This window comes from Capricornis sumatraensis, chromosome 9 (assembly GCF_032405125.1).
Source record: "Capricornis sumatraensis isolate serow.1 chromosome 9, serow.2, whole genome shotgun sequence".
In the NCBI taxonomy this organism is placed as follows: Eukaryota; Metazoa; Chordata; class Mammalia; order Artiodactyla; family Bovidae; genus Capricornis; species Capricornis sumatraensis.
This window is the reverse complement of record NC_091077.1, coordinates 23938998-23956166: the sequence shown is the minus strand read 5'-3', so window position 1 is coordinate 23956166 and position 17169 is coordinate 23938998. Positions and strand designations below refer to the sequence as shown.

General features: G+C 37.2%; 1 protein-coding gene across 1 annotated transcript in view; it reads left to right on the top strand.

Annotated features, from left to right (window-relative positions):
* CHSY3 (chondroitin sulfate synthase 3) overlaps positions 1-7900 on the top strand; it is a 287574-nt gene extending 279674 nt beyond the window's left edge. Inside the window, exon 3 of the mRNA XM_068980453.1 lies at positions 5558-7900. Coding sequence (XP_068836554.1) covers positions 5558-7120 — 1563 coding nt within the window. The 3' untranslated portion in view covers positions 7121-7900. The remainder of the gene's footprint in view (positions 1-5557) is intronic.
* The last annotated feature ends 9269 nt before the right edge of the window (positions 7901-17169 follow it).

The following is a 17169-nucleotide window of genomic DNA, read 5'->3' as shown; positions in this document are numbered from 1 at the left end:
CAGCTATATTCACATTGTTGTGCAACAACAGAACTTTTTCATCTTTCAAAACTGAAACTCAGTACCCACAGAACAATTCATTTCCCCCTCCCCCAGCCTCTGGAAACTACCATTCTAGTTTCTGTCTCTATGAGTGTGACTACTTTATAGATCTCATGAAAGTAGAAGCATAGTATTTGTCTTTTTGTAACTAGCTGATTTCACTTAGTGTAATGTCTTCAGGGTTCATCTGTGTTGTGGCATGTGACAAAATTTCAAAAGGAGAAGACATTTTATGATTTTTTTTTTTGTTACTTTAAAAAGATAGTCAAGAACACAAATGCCCTCAGGCAACTTTAAATTCATAAAACAAACATAAAGAAACTTTATGGGACTGAAAATTACTGGAAAATGCACTGCTCACATAACATTTTTCAAGTGTATTCAAAACACTGGGTTTACCAAGTAAACAAAGGCAAAGTCACAGTTTTGGATCCACAACCTTTGAACTACAAGTTTTAACACCTTCTTCTAAGTAGACTTTGGGATGACTTTTTTAAAAGATATGATTTTTAATTTTTGCACATATATTTATTAAATCTTTTATTTTCAGATAATTATTGATAGCAGCTAAAAAATAATGCAAGGAAATCCCATGGATTTGTTAAAGCAGTTTCTCCCAGTGGCAAAATCTTGCAAAACTATAGTGACATATCCCAGCCAGGATATTGGCATTAATATATTCCACTGATCTTATTTAGATTTCCCAAGTTTTACTTATGTTTACGCATACAGTTTCACTCAATTTTATTACTTGTGTACATTGAATTTTTTTAACTAGAATTTGTGGATTAGATGTGGCTATTGCCAAGGTACTATTATTTTATAAATCTTTAGTGGCAAAATATGTAATGCTCTCAATTTTATGTGACAAGCATGAAGACGGGTATATCTTATCATATTTAGTTCTTTGCTGTCAAATTCCAAAACTTTTTCAAACTGTATACCTTTAACATTTCTTCATTCTATTTATAATTATAGAATGATATATGGGTGTTTATTTTTCCCAAACTTATTTCTTCTCCTTAATATTTAGAATTAGGTACTGTTTTCATTGTGTCATTATTACCAGAAAGGCAAGACATAGTTTAAGAACTTTACTGTTAATATGTGAAGATAATAATTGAGGAAAAGTAATAGTGTTAATTCAAAAATTCACTATTTTGACTGGTGTGAAGTGGTACCTCATTGTGGTTTTGATTTGCATTTCTCTGATAATGAGTGATGTTGAGCATCTTTTCATGTGTTTGTTAGCCATCCGTAAGAAACGAATCGCCAGTCTATGTCCGATGCAGGATACAGGATGCTTGGGGCTGGTGCACAGGGATTGACCCAGAGAGACGTTATGGGGAGGGAGGTGGGAGGGGGTTCATGTTTGGGAACGCATGTACACCCGTGGTGGATTCATGTCAATGTCTGGCAAAACCAATACAGTACTGTAAAGTAAAATAAAGTAAAAATAAAAATTAAAAAAAATTCACTCTTTTGCTCTAAACCTTTATATCTACTAGTCTTATAAAATAAAAGAAAAATCACTAGGCATTTGCATCAAGGGCACTAAGACTCTCCCTTTAGATATATGCAACTGCATAACTAAATCATAGTAAAATGAATTAAAATATTTGCAAGGCAAATTGCCCAGCCCTTAGGTACCTAGTCACCATTATATTTTACACATCTTTAATGATTTATTATTTCCTTGTTCACCTTCATGAATTATTCTGAGTCTGTACTTCCTTGGACAAGAATACCTTCTTTTCCCAAGTTTTCCTTAGTCTGATATGTAGGAAGAGATTTAAAGAGAATTTTCTAAATTAGAGAATCCTTTTCATGAAAAATGAAGTAGCCTAATGGGGACAATAGAACTTATAATAAATTGAAATAGGTTCTTTATATAAATAGACATTTTCTCTTTCATAGAGAAAAAATAATTAAATTATTTTCTTAAGAAAGAACACAAAGCTTTCTGATAATGGCATGGCCTTTTATTTCCACTTCATTTCAACAAAGACCTCTTAAAGACAATTCAGTCTTTTAGTTTTAAGATGATGATCTGAAATTAAATAATGGCTGTACTGAGCATATTTGAGTTCTTTTCTAAGGAAAATGAGGCCATTCTCCTTTACTCATTTATTCAATACTTACACTGATGATAATAGTAGTTAAAAAAAAAGAAGTAACAACTATAGTAATAATAATAGCTTACTCTTATTATAACTCTTATTAATAGCAGTTACTCTAAACAAAGTACTTTTCTAAGTCCTGAATTATTTCTCTTAAACCATCATAACTTTATTTATATTTTATTTTTTAGCTTTCTTAATTTCTTTTTCCCCTTTACTGAGCCTTCCACAGTGTTTATTCTTTATTTTTCTTATGATTTAATTTTCACATCTGAGTTTATTTTGTATAATATACAAAGATATTATATATATAACAAAGGTATATAATAAAGACAGTTTATCTTTGTTTCTTAGTTCTGTGAACTGACATTTCATCTCTACCATGACATCCCTAGATCTTATATTTCTAATTTGTTGTTTTCCAAGAGAGAGGAAAATTCTTCTTGTGACTTCTAGAACTGTCCCTTAATACTTTCCTAGGTTTCATGAATTCTTTTCTTGGTGGAGTGAGGCAATTGTTCATCTAGTCTTTTTCTCTTGCAGAGACTTTGAAACACAGAAACTTGCAGAAACACTGAAATCAGTCAGGACCCATTGATGTCAGTTGCTTCTGTGATTTTGTTAGTGTGAAATGATTTTTACTTTCAGTATGAGGCTGTGGAGATACCATGAAATCAACTGAAAATTCTATAAGGGAAAGGAAATTCTGAATTATTTCAAACAAGCTAATATAATTTTAATGTATATTTTATGCTTTTTCTTAAAACAATTTTGCTGTATTCAAAATTTTGTGTGATAAGTAGCAAAAGTGACTGCTTCTTCTAGTTTTGGTCATAATCCCATTGCTCTCAGTAGACCCTTGGTTAAATCACTTAACCTTCTTGAACCTTGGTTTCCCAAAAATCCCCACAATACTTTATCTCTCTTGTAGTAAAATGTTGAGGATTTTTATTAGCAGAAGGTTCCTCAGTGATATGCTTGATACATTGAAGCACTGAGTGTATATGGCCAAATTATAACTGTTCCCAAGCATTTCCAGAAATGAACAAAGATGAGGCAAGCCTAAAGACAGCTCCTCTCATTCTCTGAAAACTCCTAGTTAAAAAGAGGACTCTCCGGAGGAGGCTGGCAAATCCTTGTCTTGATTGTCTTGATTGATACCAGATATAGTACTAAGCAATGTATATATATATTTTTCTTATTGAGCAACATTTTAATATACATTGAGGTGGTTGGCATTTTCTCTGTTATAGATTAGGAGACTGAGATTTAGATAGACTGGCTAGGAAATGGCTTAGAAATGGTGGAGCCAGTACTCAAGTCTAGATCTGGCTAATTTCACAGCCAGGCTCTTAAACATTCTCCTGTCTATGCTACAGAGCTTGATCCTCCCTACATATAAGCAGAAAATTTGGATATACTCTATGTTTCTCAACGGAAAATATAACATGAATTCAAGATGATCTTAACTACCTAGAGTATGTATGAGTGTGCTCTTTTTAAATATTGCCCCCCTCACTGACTTTGCTTGTAATATTTCTGCAAAGGAATACACTAGAAAAACAAGCACTATATAGGGAACTTGTGTTGTAATGATATGAGTGATGCAAGTTACTTAACCATTTTAATACTGATAATTTTTGTTCTATAACAAATGTCACCTTTATCAAGTTGTGCAGTATTAATCATTAATCACTTCAGTATCACTAAAGGAGCTAGATAAGTCTGCAATTTAACAGTTCACCTCTGAGCAATGTCTCCTATTTAATTTAGCATGTTCCTGTTTTGTTAGTAATGTAAAGCAGGCCTTAAGAAAGAAGAGTTTCAGAGAGCCAATACTTTGTAGAGGTGGTAACATTAGTATTCTATATGCCATTAGAATTTTTTACCTTGTTGCATACCAAAAAACCCCATGGAAACCTACCTAAAGTAATATGTTGAGGCAATTTCAGGTGAAGGATAATAATACAAAACTAGAGATATAATAGGCCATTTATATGGATTTAATTTGATTGAACATCAAAGTTTTAAATAAAAATTGGTATGTTTTTAGGAAAAAATATTGGATGTAACTAAACTCTCTTGCTGCTGCTGCTGCTGCTGCTAAGTTGCTTCAGTCGTGTCCGACTCTGTGCAACCCCGTAGATGGAAGCCCACCAGGCTCCCCAGTCCTTGGGATTCTCTAGGCAAGAACACTGGAGTGGGTTGCCATTAAAATCCATATCAGAATATCTGCTGTTACATTCTTCAAGGTCAGATGATGTTGATTTGAAAATCTAAGAGTATAGAATAAGAACCAGGAGAAATACTGGAGATAAAGAATCTGCCATGGTATTGGTCTTACATTTTTTAGGTCACCTTTGCTAGGAAAATTCTGATATTCATATTCTCTCTCTCTCTTCTCACATATCCACACACATTTATGTACATACATATCAAAAAACCTACCTGGTTTTACATACATGTATATGCATATTTTTAAAAGAAAGTTATTTATTAATTGCGGGATAGCAAATACATCTTAAGTAATAGTTGAGTGAATGTTCACAAATTAAATGCATATGTGTCACCATGACTTAAATCAGCAAATACAATACTGTTAACACTGCAGAGCTTCCTGCCCCCTTTCTGGATTTTTGATCAGTATTCTTACAGCTAACTGCATCGGTTAGCTGTACCTGTTTCTTGATTTCATATGAATAGAATCATATAAAATGTATTCATTTGTACATGGCTTCTTTTACTTGTTTGTGAGTTTGTCTGTGTTGTTGAGTAGTAGTATTTCATTTAATTGATGTATTATTTTCTATTAGATTTATTTATCAATTCTTGATGTACATCACGTTGCTTTCAGTTTGGGTGTATTATGAATAATACTGCTTTGAATATATATATATATATATATATATATATATATATATATATATCTAGGTAAATGTATGATGTAATTGTATTGGGCATATTTCTAAGAGTAGAATTACTGAGTAACAGGGAATGCATCTGATCATTTTAGTCAATACAGTTTTCCATAGTGGTTGAACCAAGTTACATTCTCACCAGCTGTGTATGAGAGTTCCAAATCTGCTATTAATACTTTGACAGTGCATTATGTATCATTAGCCATTTTTGTAGGTTAAATATCACATTGTGACTTTAAATTGCGTTAAACTGGTGATGAATGAGCGAGAGAAATGTTTTGTATGTTTATCAGGCATTTACATATTCTCCTTTGTGAAGAGCCCATTAAAGATTTTTTCCCATTTTTCATAAGTTATGTCATTTTTGTTATGAAATATGGTATAAGTAGTTCTTATTAAGTATTTTAGTTTAACTGTTTTATTGTTTAGTTTCTTTTAAAATTTATTTTAACATCTTGATTTCCTTCTACTTTTCAGATGCAACAACTGTTCCATGAAAATTATGAACACAATCGCAAGGGTTATATCCAAGACCTTCACAACAGCAAAATCCATGCAGCCATAACACTTCATCCAAACAAAAGGCCCGCCTACCAGTACAGGCTTCATAATTACATGCTCAGCCGCAAAATTTCTGAACTGCGCTACCGCACCATCCAGCTCCACCGGGAGAGTGCGCTGATGAGCAAGCTTAGTAATAGCGAAGTGAGCAAAGAGGACCAGCAGCTGGGAGTAATGCCTTCTTTCAACCACTTCCAGCCTCGGGAGAGAGATGAAGTGATAGAATGGGAGTTCCTGACAGGGAAACTCCTTTACTCAGCATCTGAGAACCAGCCTCCTCGACAGAGCATCAATAGCATCCTGAGAACAGCGCTGGATGATACCATCCTACAGGTGATGGAGATGATCAATGAGAATGCCAAGACTAGAGGACGGCTCATTGACTTCAAAGAAATTCAGTATGGCTACCGCAGGGTTGATCCCATGCACGGGGTGGAGTACATTTTGGATTTACTTCTCTTATACAAAAGACACAAGGGGAGGAAACTGACTGTGCCAGTAAGACGCCATGCCTATCTTCAGCAGTTGTTCAGCAAGCCTTTCTTCAGAGAAACTGAAGAGCTAGATGTCAACAGCCTTGTAGAGAGTATTAACAGTGACACTCAGTCATTCTCCTTTATATCTAATTCTTTAAAGATACTGTCTTCTTTTCAAGGTGCCAAAGAAGTGGGAGGGCACAGTGAAAAGAAAATACACATTCTTGTTCCTCTCATTGGAAGGTATGAGACTTTCTTGAGATTCATGGAGAACTTTGAAAACACTTGTCTTATCCCAAAGCAGAATGTAAAACTGATCATCATCCTTTTCAGTAAGGATTCTGGCCAAGATTCCAACAAGCATATTGAGCTTATACAAGAATATCAGAACAAGTACCCCAAAGCAGAAATCACCCTGATCCCCATGAAGGGGGAGTTTTCCAGAGGTCTTGGTCTTGAAATGGGATCTTCCCAGTTTGACAATGATACTTTGCTGCTATTTTGTGATGTTGACTTGATCTTCAGAGGAGATTTTCTCCAACGATGTAGAGACAATACAATTCAGGGACAACAGGTGTACTACCCCATCATCTTTAGCCAGTATGACCCAAAGGTGACCAATGGGGGAAACCCTCCAACCGATGACGACTTTGTCTTCTCAAAGAAGACTGGATTCTGGAGAGATTATGGATATGGAATTACCTGTATTTATAAAAGTGATCTTCTGGGTGCAGGTGGATTTGATACCTCAATACAAGGCTGGGGACTGGAAGATGTAGATCTCTACAATAAAGTCATTTTATCTGGCTTGAGGCCCTTCAGAAGTCAAGAAGTAGGAGTGGTCCACATTTTCCATCCAGTTCATTGTGACCCTAACTTGGACCCTAAGCAGTATAAGATGTGCTTAGGATCCAAGGCAAGTACTTTTGCCTCAACCGTGCAACTGGCTGAACTATGGTTGGAAAAACATTTGGGTGTCAGGTACAATCGAACTCTCTCCTGACAATCCAGGCAACACATATTGCCTTTTTAAAGGGGAGTTTACCTCATTGTTGGTTGTTGTTGTTTAATTTTATTATTGTTATTTTTATTATTATAATTATTATTGTTATAATTTTATTTTGTTGTCCAGGTCTTAAACTACTCTTGGTTGTCTTCCAAAGAGTGTTTGTTGACCTCAAACAAGAAGAGTCTGCAGTTCACTGATATTTCAGATTTCTACTGAAGTCAATAGGCATATTACTTTTATATATCTTTATTTGAGATTGAGTTAAATCGTGGCAATCAAATGACTTTTGAAGCTCATTCAACATGAGAGACAGCTTAGAAGAATGTTCTCTTTGGGCTTTAAGATGCAATATCGACTTTTCTTTTGTTTGTCAAATTCAATGTGATACAAATATTTACTGGTGAAAGGTACCACAAAAGTGCTTTATGCTTCCTATGGGGAAGGGACTCTGTAACATAAACTTGAGTTTTGTAATTTATACAAGGACTTAAATATATAGACAATAATTTTCTTCATCTTTAGGATTTTTAAAGTAAATGAACACTTATGATTGTAAGTTTATTTTTTAAAAAAAGTTTTAAAAATTTGAGGAGTTTTGTTCCACAAGCAACCGGTACTGGCTACCCTGGTCTTATGACAATTATCTTACTCCTCACAACTGTCTGCTATAAATGCGAATGAACTTTATTTTCTCAAGGAAATATGATTTAAGTAAATATTCATGTACATTTTAGAAGCTTTATGAAACAATGTCCTTCATTTGCTGGCAAGAAGATAAAATATGACAGAACCTGGTTATTTATAATAAAACAGGTATGACAGTATTCTTTTTCAAAAACACTGAAAAATTTGTGTTGTTTCCTTTTGGTCAAATTTGATGTATTTCATAATGGTCATAGTCACCAGAGCATGCTTGCTACAAAGGCTGGAAACATTAATAAGGGATTATGGGCATGATATGTATATCAGTATGCTTTGAGTTCTGGCTTTCATAAGCGATTAAAATGAGCAGTTGTTTAGTCAATAATTTACAATCTGGAGGAAGTATTATTCCTCTTCGATCTCATTAGCTTTGTGATCAAACTGAACCAAGAATAGGTCAAAAAGATTTTAATACAGGTTGGCTGATGGCACAAAGATATGAAAATAAATGCAGAAATTATAAATATAAAATTAATTTTACAATTATATTGCTATTTATAAAACACATAGGAAAATGTTTCATTTCTATACCATTCTTTCTCAAATCTGAATCAGTAGTGCCCAGTTTGTAGAAAAATATAATCTTATTCAATAAATGTAAGAAAAAATGAAAATCTGTATAAGAAGCTCTTGTGAAAGCATATTTTTAAAATTTCATCTTGTAAATAAGTAATATATTTGCATAGTTCCAAAATCAAACAAAAATTCCCAATGTCTACCGCTGTCAGCCTCACTCTCTATTCACCTAAATCTGCCCTTAACTGCACATAACCCCCATTTTAGGTGTATGTATGTTTGTGGGCATGTTTTTCTACAGTTTCATAAGCAGAAAAGACATATGTGTATTTTCTTCTCCCTTGATACACAAAATGTAGCGTATTATACATGCTGTTTTATACTTTGATTTTCTTTTTTCAAACTGGAACACTAAAATTTGCATCAAAATTGATTTGAAAGCATTGTAAGTTATTGCCGTTATTTGGAACTGATTGTCCTGAGGTCATGTCGCATTTGCCTTAGTAATGACTTTCTTATGTGCCAACCGTCTCTTTTAGCAAAGACCTTTTAGGGGTTTCAAAAAAATAACATTGCTTAATATTGTGACAAATATGGCACTTTCCTTGACTAAAACATATAATCTTCATAATGTAAGATTCATTAGAGAGGAATTAATGGCACTTTTAGATGTTAAAAATCTTGACAAGGCTGACTTTTCAGAGCTGATCTCTGCTCTCTTGTTTGTCTCTGTCCTTCACAAACCTCTTCTAATAGCTCTTTTCCTGCATTGTCCACTTAGCTCTTTTGCGGATTTTATTTTCCTTGTAATAAGCATACTTATATTCAGTAAAGATAGTCACTTGGGAAGATTTATTACTGAAATATAATTATTAATGATGTTATTAATGGACAAAAGAAATCAGGATCTCCTCTTTAATTAGGGCAACTGAAATAGCAGAGTTTTACTGAGGAATAAATGCAAAGGGCCTCATTTAAAACCCCCCCAAATGTTAGAAAGTCGTGAGGCACCTGCCCAGGGATGAGGTGGCATTCTCCATTTCGTCATTTCTCTGATGAAATTCTTCTGATGACACAAGGGAATGCAGAGATCTCATTGGGACTTAATTACACACATGCGTGTGGTACTGAAGCTAAAATAAATGTACTTAAATTCTACTTTATAATTCTGCATTAGCTTTCCTATGGTTTTATTCAGGTACTGCAATATGACTGAAAATTTATTAAAATGATACTAGCAAAACTAAGAGTGTTTTTCTGTCCATGGGCTATCTACTAGTTAAAACCCCATGGTTGAGGGGTAACACAATGCGAACGCAGCCTGAAGCACAGTATGTGTGTGTTATTGGCATTACTTTATTTGGACAGCTATGGATGTTCTATTTAAATATCAGCTCAACACCCATTTCATTAACCTTCAGCATCATCTTATTGATCACCTTCTGTTCACTCAGTATAACACTGTACATTTTACTTACATTATCCGTTTATATGTAATCCTCTCGATAGCTCTCAGAATATTGATTCTCTTTCTTCATTCAACAGATATGGAAACTGAGGCCATGAGTCATGAAGTAACCTATCCTGAATTCACACAGTTGGCTTGTTTTAGAATTAAGAAATTTATGCTCATTACTGTCTGAATCGAAAGCACCCGTCTTTCTACTGTAACCCATGGCTTTTCAGTTGCTGGGGAGAATGCAGGGGACAACGGGGGAGCAAAGATCCAGCCGACGCCATAGCCACATTTGATCTGTTATTCAGCTTGATTTGCTCTTTGCTTGTTCTCGACAGAGAGAAGTTTGCTGGTCTTTTGCTCAGTTAGAGCCTCTTTAGGCTTTGCCTGGAGAATCCCAGGGATGGGGGAGCCTGGTGGGCTGCCGTCTATGGGGTCACACAGAGTCGGACACGACTGAAGCGACTTAGCAGCAGCAGCAGCAGCAGCAGCAGCAGCAGGCTTTGATCCTAGTCTTTGCCCTCTTTGCCGGCTCTCTCTGAGTAGCACTGTGTTGGAGCAGGATTTCTTCTATCTACTTGCTTGCAAGTCATTGGACCTCAGCCAGCAGGAAAAATATTTTCAGAATTCCCAATACCAGCAGCAGCCCTTTTACGTGGTTCAGTCAGCTAAGAACAGAAGCTGTCCACGATGAATGCCACTGCATAATTGCTTGACTGCGTATGTCACTTTACCCTTACAGACTAGCGTGATGCAGCTGATATATTTCTGAATCTAAGAGTTGAGCCTTTTGTGCCTAGTTAATAAATGGGAACTACTGGAATGAAATATCCAAGTGTGTGAACTGATAGTCCAACCAAGAGACTAAATGCTCGCTGCAAAGGTAAGTTAACAACGTCCCCTTGTTTTTCATATGAGAAAGCTGAAGTCCACCTCTAGTCAGCAGCCCCATAGCTGGGCCACTCTGACTTTTCATGGTTGCATTTTCAGATTATCCCTGGGCAATTTCTTCTTCTGGGAGGAGGACTCAGAAGATGAGGCCCCTTTTCTTTTTTTTTTTTCCTGGTCTTTACTTTATTTTTTAATTGGAGTATAATTACTGTACAATATCGTGTTAGTTCCTGCTGTACAACAACATGAATCAGCTGTTAGCGTACATGTATCCCCTTCCTCTTGAGCCTCCCTCCCACCCCTCTAGGTCATCACCGAGCCCCGAGCCGAGCTCCCTGTGTTATACAGCAGCTTCCTACTAGCCGTCTATTTTACACATGGCAGTATATATATGTCGGTGCTACTCTCTCAGTTTGTCCCATCTTCTCCTTCCCCCACTGCGTGCACGAGTCTGTTCTCTGCGCCTGTGCCTCTATCCCTCCCTGCAAATAGGCTCATCAGCACCATTTTTCTAGATTGCATACGTAAGTGTTAATCTTGCTCAGAGAGAGGTGGTGGTGCTGCCAGGCCTATTGAGCCCTCACCTAGGACTGCCTTGTCCTGGAGGGAGTAGCCTAAGGCAGACTTGGACCTAGAAAGAGATTAAGTATCTTCCTTCATCTCCTCTTTTTACCCAAAAGAACGCATGTTTAATCAGGTAAAAAAAAAAAAATGTTTAGTCAGGTGAAATACATCAAGATGAGTCTCAAATAGCCAATAAAGTATTTGTAGCTTCATCTGGGCCACAGTGATGCGATGTGCATGGGGGAATGAAGGTATCACCATACTTTTCATTATGTGGCCGTCTGCCTTTCCTTCCCTAACTCCTCGTGCTTTCTGAGTATCTGCATCCGTGGTTCTGCACCCCATAGGAACTTAGTGTGAATATCTAAGAGGGGATTATAGGTAATCTGAGGAATTGGCCACTTAAACTCCCATTTGTTCTTAAATATTGATGGCATATCTCTCCAGCAGTAGTCTGTAATTATGGATATTATGGGGCAAAGTAGTGTCCTGAAGGATAATAAATGGATCTGTTCTCAGGTTTTAGTGCTGCTGACTTGCCTACCTTCCCCATCTGTACTTTTATTAGCATCCTAATCATTGTCAGGCATGTAGTACCGATAGTTTGTGCTGTAGCCAGAAGCCTCCGAGGCCTTCTATTTAGAGCAGCAGCAACAGTAGAAGCAGGATGGAGCCCCAGAATATACCGGTGGGCTCTGCCTCTGCAGCCCGCAGCCTCACTCAGGCACCAGTCATACTGCAGGGGTTGACCCAGCAGATGGCGGGATAATGAGTCCTCAGCAGTAGTTCATGCCCCCAAGTGATGGCACAGCCACATCAGCAGCAGGCAGCAAACCACCTGGTGCTGGCACAGGGAAGCCAGGATATTCCAGTATTGCCTGCAGCTTGACAGCGAGTTGTTAGTCTCCCTTTTCCTTTCTCTCGCCAGAAGCTGCCAACCTCTGTGCCATATTTGGAATTCTCCCCCACGCAGGATTTTCTTTCAGTCAAATTCAACCACTGTTTATTAGTCCATAGGTTGGTATCAAAGCTGAGAGTGCCAAGTTTTGATTATCCATCATGCATTGGTAAGTGTTCTTGCTATTCTATCAGCACCCAACCTCAGTCTTTATTTATAGAATCAGTTCTGAAGGAATCAGTATGTCCAAGATTAGAAGGATAATTTTTTATTTAAGTTGGATCTACTATATATATATATATATATATATATGTAAAGACTTCAACAGGAAAGGTTTTTTTTTAACTCCTAGAATAATTGCTTTTATCTGTATGTTAATTGATTAGCAAACATTTATTGAGACCTTGCTTAGGAATAATGTTCTCCAGTAAAAAATTTAAGACTTGAAAATATGCATTACCTGAAAGCAAACCTCTCCCTAGTATTAAGGTTGCTTCTGTGGGGCTGGTCTCCATCTCATTCTCAGTTCTTCCACAAATTCTATTTCCTAAATTCCCACAAACATCACATTTTCTCGTTTTCTCTTAATGGGTAGAAGTAGGTGTATACCTAGGTGAATTTCAAATACAGACATACAAATCTGCCTTGATTCTTGTTACTGGATCTTTGCATTAAGTGTTCAACATGATGAGAGTCAAAACTAACTCAGTCCAAAAGTTCATATGAAAATGAAAACAAATACAACAACTTAAGGATTAATCAGTTTATCACTTCAGTTGCTCTGTTGTGTCTAACTCTTTGTGACCCCATGGACTGCAGCACACCAGGCTTCCCTGTCCATCACCAACCCCTGGAGTTGCTCAAACTCATGTCCATCAAGTCAGTAATGCAATCCAATTAGCTCATCCTCTGTTGTCCCCTACTCCTCCTGCCTTCAATCTTTCCCAGCATTAGGGTCTTTTCCAATGAGTCAGTACTGCCCATCAAGTGGCCAATGTATTCGAGCTTCAGCATCAGTCCTTCCAGTGAATATTCAGTACTAATTCCTTCAGGATTGACTGGTTGAATGTCCTTGCAGTCCGAGGACTCTCATGAGTCTTCTCCAACACTACAGTTCAAAAGCATCAATTCTTCAGCACTCAGCCTTCTTTATAGTCCAACTCTCATATCCATACATGACCACTGGAAAAACCATAGCTTTGTCTAGACAGACCTTTGTCAGCAAAGTAATGTCTCTGCTATTTAATATGCTCTCTGGGTTGGTCATAGCTTTTCTTCCAAGGAGCAAGCGTTTTAATATCATAGTGGCAGTCACTGTCTGCAGTGATTTTGAAGCCCCCCAAATATAAAGTCTCTCACTGTTTCTTTTGTTTCCCCATCTATTTGTCTTGAAGTGATGGAACCAGATGCCACGATCTTAGTTTTCTGAATGTTGAGTTTTAAGCCAACTTTTTCACTCTCCTCTTTCACTTCATCAAGAGGCTCTTTAGTTCTTCTTCGCTTTCAGCCATAAGGGTGGTGTCATCTGCATATCTGAGGTTATTGATATTTCTCCGAGCAATCTTGATTCCAGCTTGTGCTTCATCCAGCCCAGCATTTCGCATGATATTCTCTGCATGTAAGTTAAATAAGTAGAGTGACAATGTACAGTCCTGATGTATTCCTCTCCCGATTTGGAACCAGTCCATTTTTCCAGGTGCGATTCTAACTGTTTCTTCTTGACCTGCATACAGAGTTTTCAGGAGGGAGGTAAGGTAGTCTGGTATTCCCATCTCTTGAAGAATTGTCCACAGTTTGCTGTGATCCACACAATCAAAGCCTTTGGCATAGTCAATAACACAGAAGTAGATGTTCTTCTGGAACTCTCTTGCTTTTTCGATGATCCAGCGGATGTTGGCAATTTGATCTCTGGTTCCTCTGCCTTTTCTAAATCCAGCTTGAATCTGGAAGTTCTTGGTTCGCTTAGAAAATTTTGAGCATTACTTTACCAGTGTGTGAGTTGAGTACAATTGTGTGGTAGTTTGAGCATTCTTTGGCATTGCCTTTCTTTGGGATTGGAATAAAAACTGACCTTTTCCAGTCCTGTGGCCACTGCTGAGTTTTCCAAATTTGCTGACATATTGAGTGTAGCACTTTCACAGCATCATCTTTTAGAATGTGAAATAGCTCAGCTGGAATTCCATGACCTCTACTAGCTTTGTTTGTAGTGGTCTTTCCTAAGGACCACTTGACTTTGCATTCCAGGATGTCTGGCTCTAGGTGAGTGATCATACCATCATGGTTATCTGGGTCATGAAGATCTTTTTTGTATAGTTCTTCTGTGTATTCTTTCCACCTCTTCTTAATACCTTCTGCTTCTGTTAGGTCCATACCATTTCTGTCCTTTATTGTGCCCGTCTGTGCATGAAATGTTCCTTTGGTATCTCTAATTTCCTTGAATAGATCTCTAGTCCTTCCTATTCTATTGTTTTCCTCTATTTCTTTGCACTGATCACTGAGGAACGCTTTCTTATCTCTCCTTGCTATTCTTTGGAACTCTGCATTCAAATGGGCATATCTTTCCTTTTCTCCTTTGCCTTTAGCTTCTCTTCTTTTCTCAGCTATTTGTAAGGCCTCCTCAGACAACCATTTTGCCTTTTTGCATTTCTTTTTCTTGGGGATGTTCTTGATCACTGCCTCCTGTACAATGTCACGAATTTCCATCCATAGTTCTTCAGGTACTTTCTCTATCAGATCTAATCCCTTGAATCTATTTGTCACTTCCTTTGTATAATCATAAGGGATTCGATTTAGGTCATACCTGAATTGTCTTGTGGTTTTCCCCACTTTCTTCAATTTCAGTCTGAAAATGGCAATAAGGAGTTTATAATCTGGACACAGTCAGCTCCTGGTCTTGTCTTTGTTGACTGTATAGAGCTTGTCCATCTTTGGCTGCAAAGAAGATAATCTGATTTTGGTATTTCCATCTGGTGAAGTCCATGTGTAGAGTCTTATCTTGTGTTATTGGAACAGGGTGTTTGCTATGACCAGTGCTTTCTCTTGGTAAAACTCTGTTAGCCTTTGACCTGCTTTGTTTTGTACTCTACGGCCAAATTTGCCTATTACTCTAGATAGCTCTTGACTTCCTACTTTTTCATTCCAGTCCCCTGTAATGAAAAGGACATCTCTTGGGTGTTCATTCTAGAAGGTCTTGTAGGTCTTCATAGAACCATTCAACTTCACCTTCTTCAGCATTACTGGTTGGGGCATAGACTTGGATTACTGGGATATTGAATGTTTTGCCTTGGAAATGAATAGAGATCATTCTGTCATTTTTGAAATTGCGTCCAAGTACTGCATTTTGGACTCTTTTGTTGACTGTGAGAGCTACTCCATTTCTTCTAAGGGATTCTTGCCCACAGTAGTAGATATAACGGTCATCTGAGTTAAATTCACCCATTCCAGTCCATTTTAGTTCACTGATTCCTAAAATGTTGATGCTCACTCTTGCCATCTCCTATTTGACCACTTCCAATTTACCTTGATTCAGGACCTAACAGTCCAGGTTCCTATGCAATATTGCTCTTTACAGCATCGTATTTTACTTCCATCACCAGTCACATCCACAACTAGGTACTGTTTTGGCTTTGGCTCCGTCTCTTCGTTCTTTCTGGAGTTATTTCTCCACTGTTCTCCAGTAGTGATATTGGGCACCTACCGACCTAGGGAGTTCATCTTTCAGTGTCGTATCGTTTTGCCTTTTCATACTGTTCATGGGGTTCTCAAGGCAAGAATGCTGAAGTGGTTTGCCATTTCCTTCTTTTATACTTATAAAAGGAATATCTTTTATAGGTGATAAATAACATTTTAATTAAAATCATAATACTTGGACTTCCCTGTTGGTCAAGTGGTTAAGAAGTCACCCTCCAGTGCAGGACATAGGTTTGATCCTTCATCCAGGAATATTCCACACACCAGAGAGCAACTCAACCCGTGTGCCACAACTGTTGAGCCCAAACTCTACAGTCTGTACCCTGTGAGAGAAACCACCTCAATGAGAAGCCAGTGCACTTCATCTACGGAGTAGACCCTGCTTGCCACAATTAGAGAAAGCCCACATGCAGTGATGAAAACCCAGCACAGCCAATAAAAACAGTGCATAATACTAAGAAAATGGGAAGGGAGGTGAGGGGAGATGGTGCATTGTATACGTTTGCATCATTCTTTGTCACTCGCCTTCTGGGTTTCCTGCCATTCCAACATACTGATGCCCCACTTTTCCTTTTAATAGTTTCCTTCCTTTTTACTGCTAGTAGATTCTTCCCTGTCTCCCACACTGAAGAACTACTCGATACAAGCGATGTAATGTTTAGACTACAAGTTTCTAGTGTTGTCTTTCAGAAATTACTACCGTATAAATCATGAGTTTGAAGGCTGAAGTGAACATGTTTTTCAACCCTTTTATTAGCAACCCTGGTCTATTTAAGGTATGCTGGAATTATTTATCCTCCTTGTTAGCCAGCCAGAATCCCAAGGGTATGGATCTTATGCTTCCTCTTGAGTATTTAGACTGGAGGCAGAGAAGTCTGAAATTCTGCTATCCCTTAGGAGTGCTTCCAAGTGCTCAATTAGTCTGTTCGACATTAAATTCAGGTTTGTACTTTAATAGGAAAAGCATTGCATCAAAATATTTATTGAATTAATTTTCAGTCATTTACAGGAAAGGAGACTTTATGAATAAACCTTACTGTGTATTTTTAGAAATCATTTTGCTTTAGCATATATTTTATATTATTTTTCTGGTAAGATTATTATATGAAGATTAAGAATATCAAATAATTGTGTGATTTATACAGTTACCACTATACTTTCCTAATATCAGTAATGTCTATGTTTTTATATTCTACCTAAGACAAACAGAATTCTTTTTAAAAGGCTCAGAGTTCAGAAAGGGCTCAGAAGGAAAAGGACGCATTATTGTTCTCATTCATCTTTTCTCTTCCACTTGCCCCTTAGACAACGTGCAGTTTATTTAGG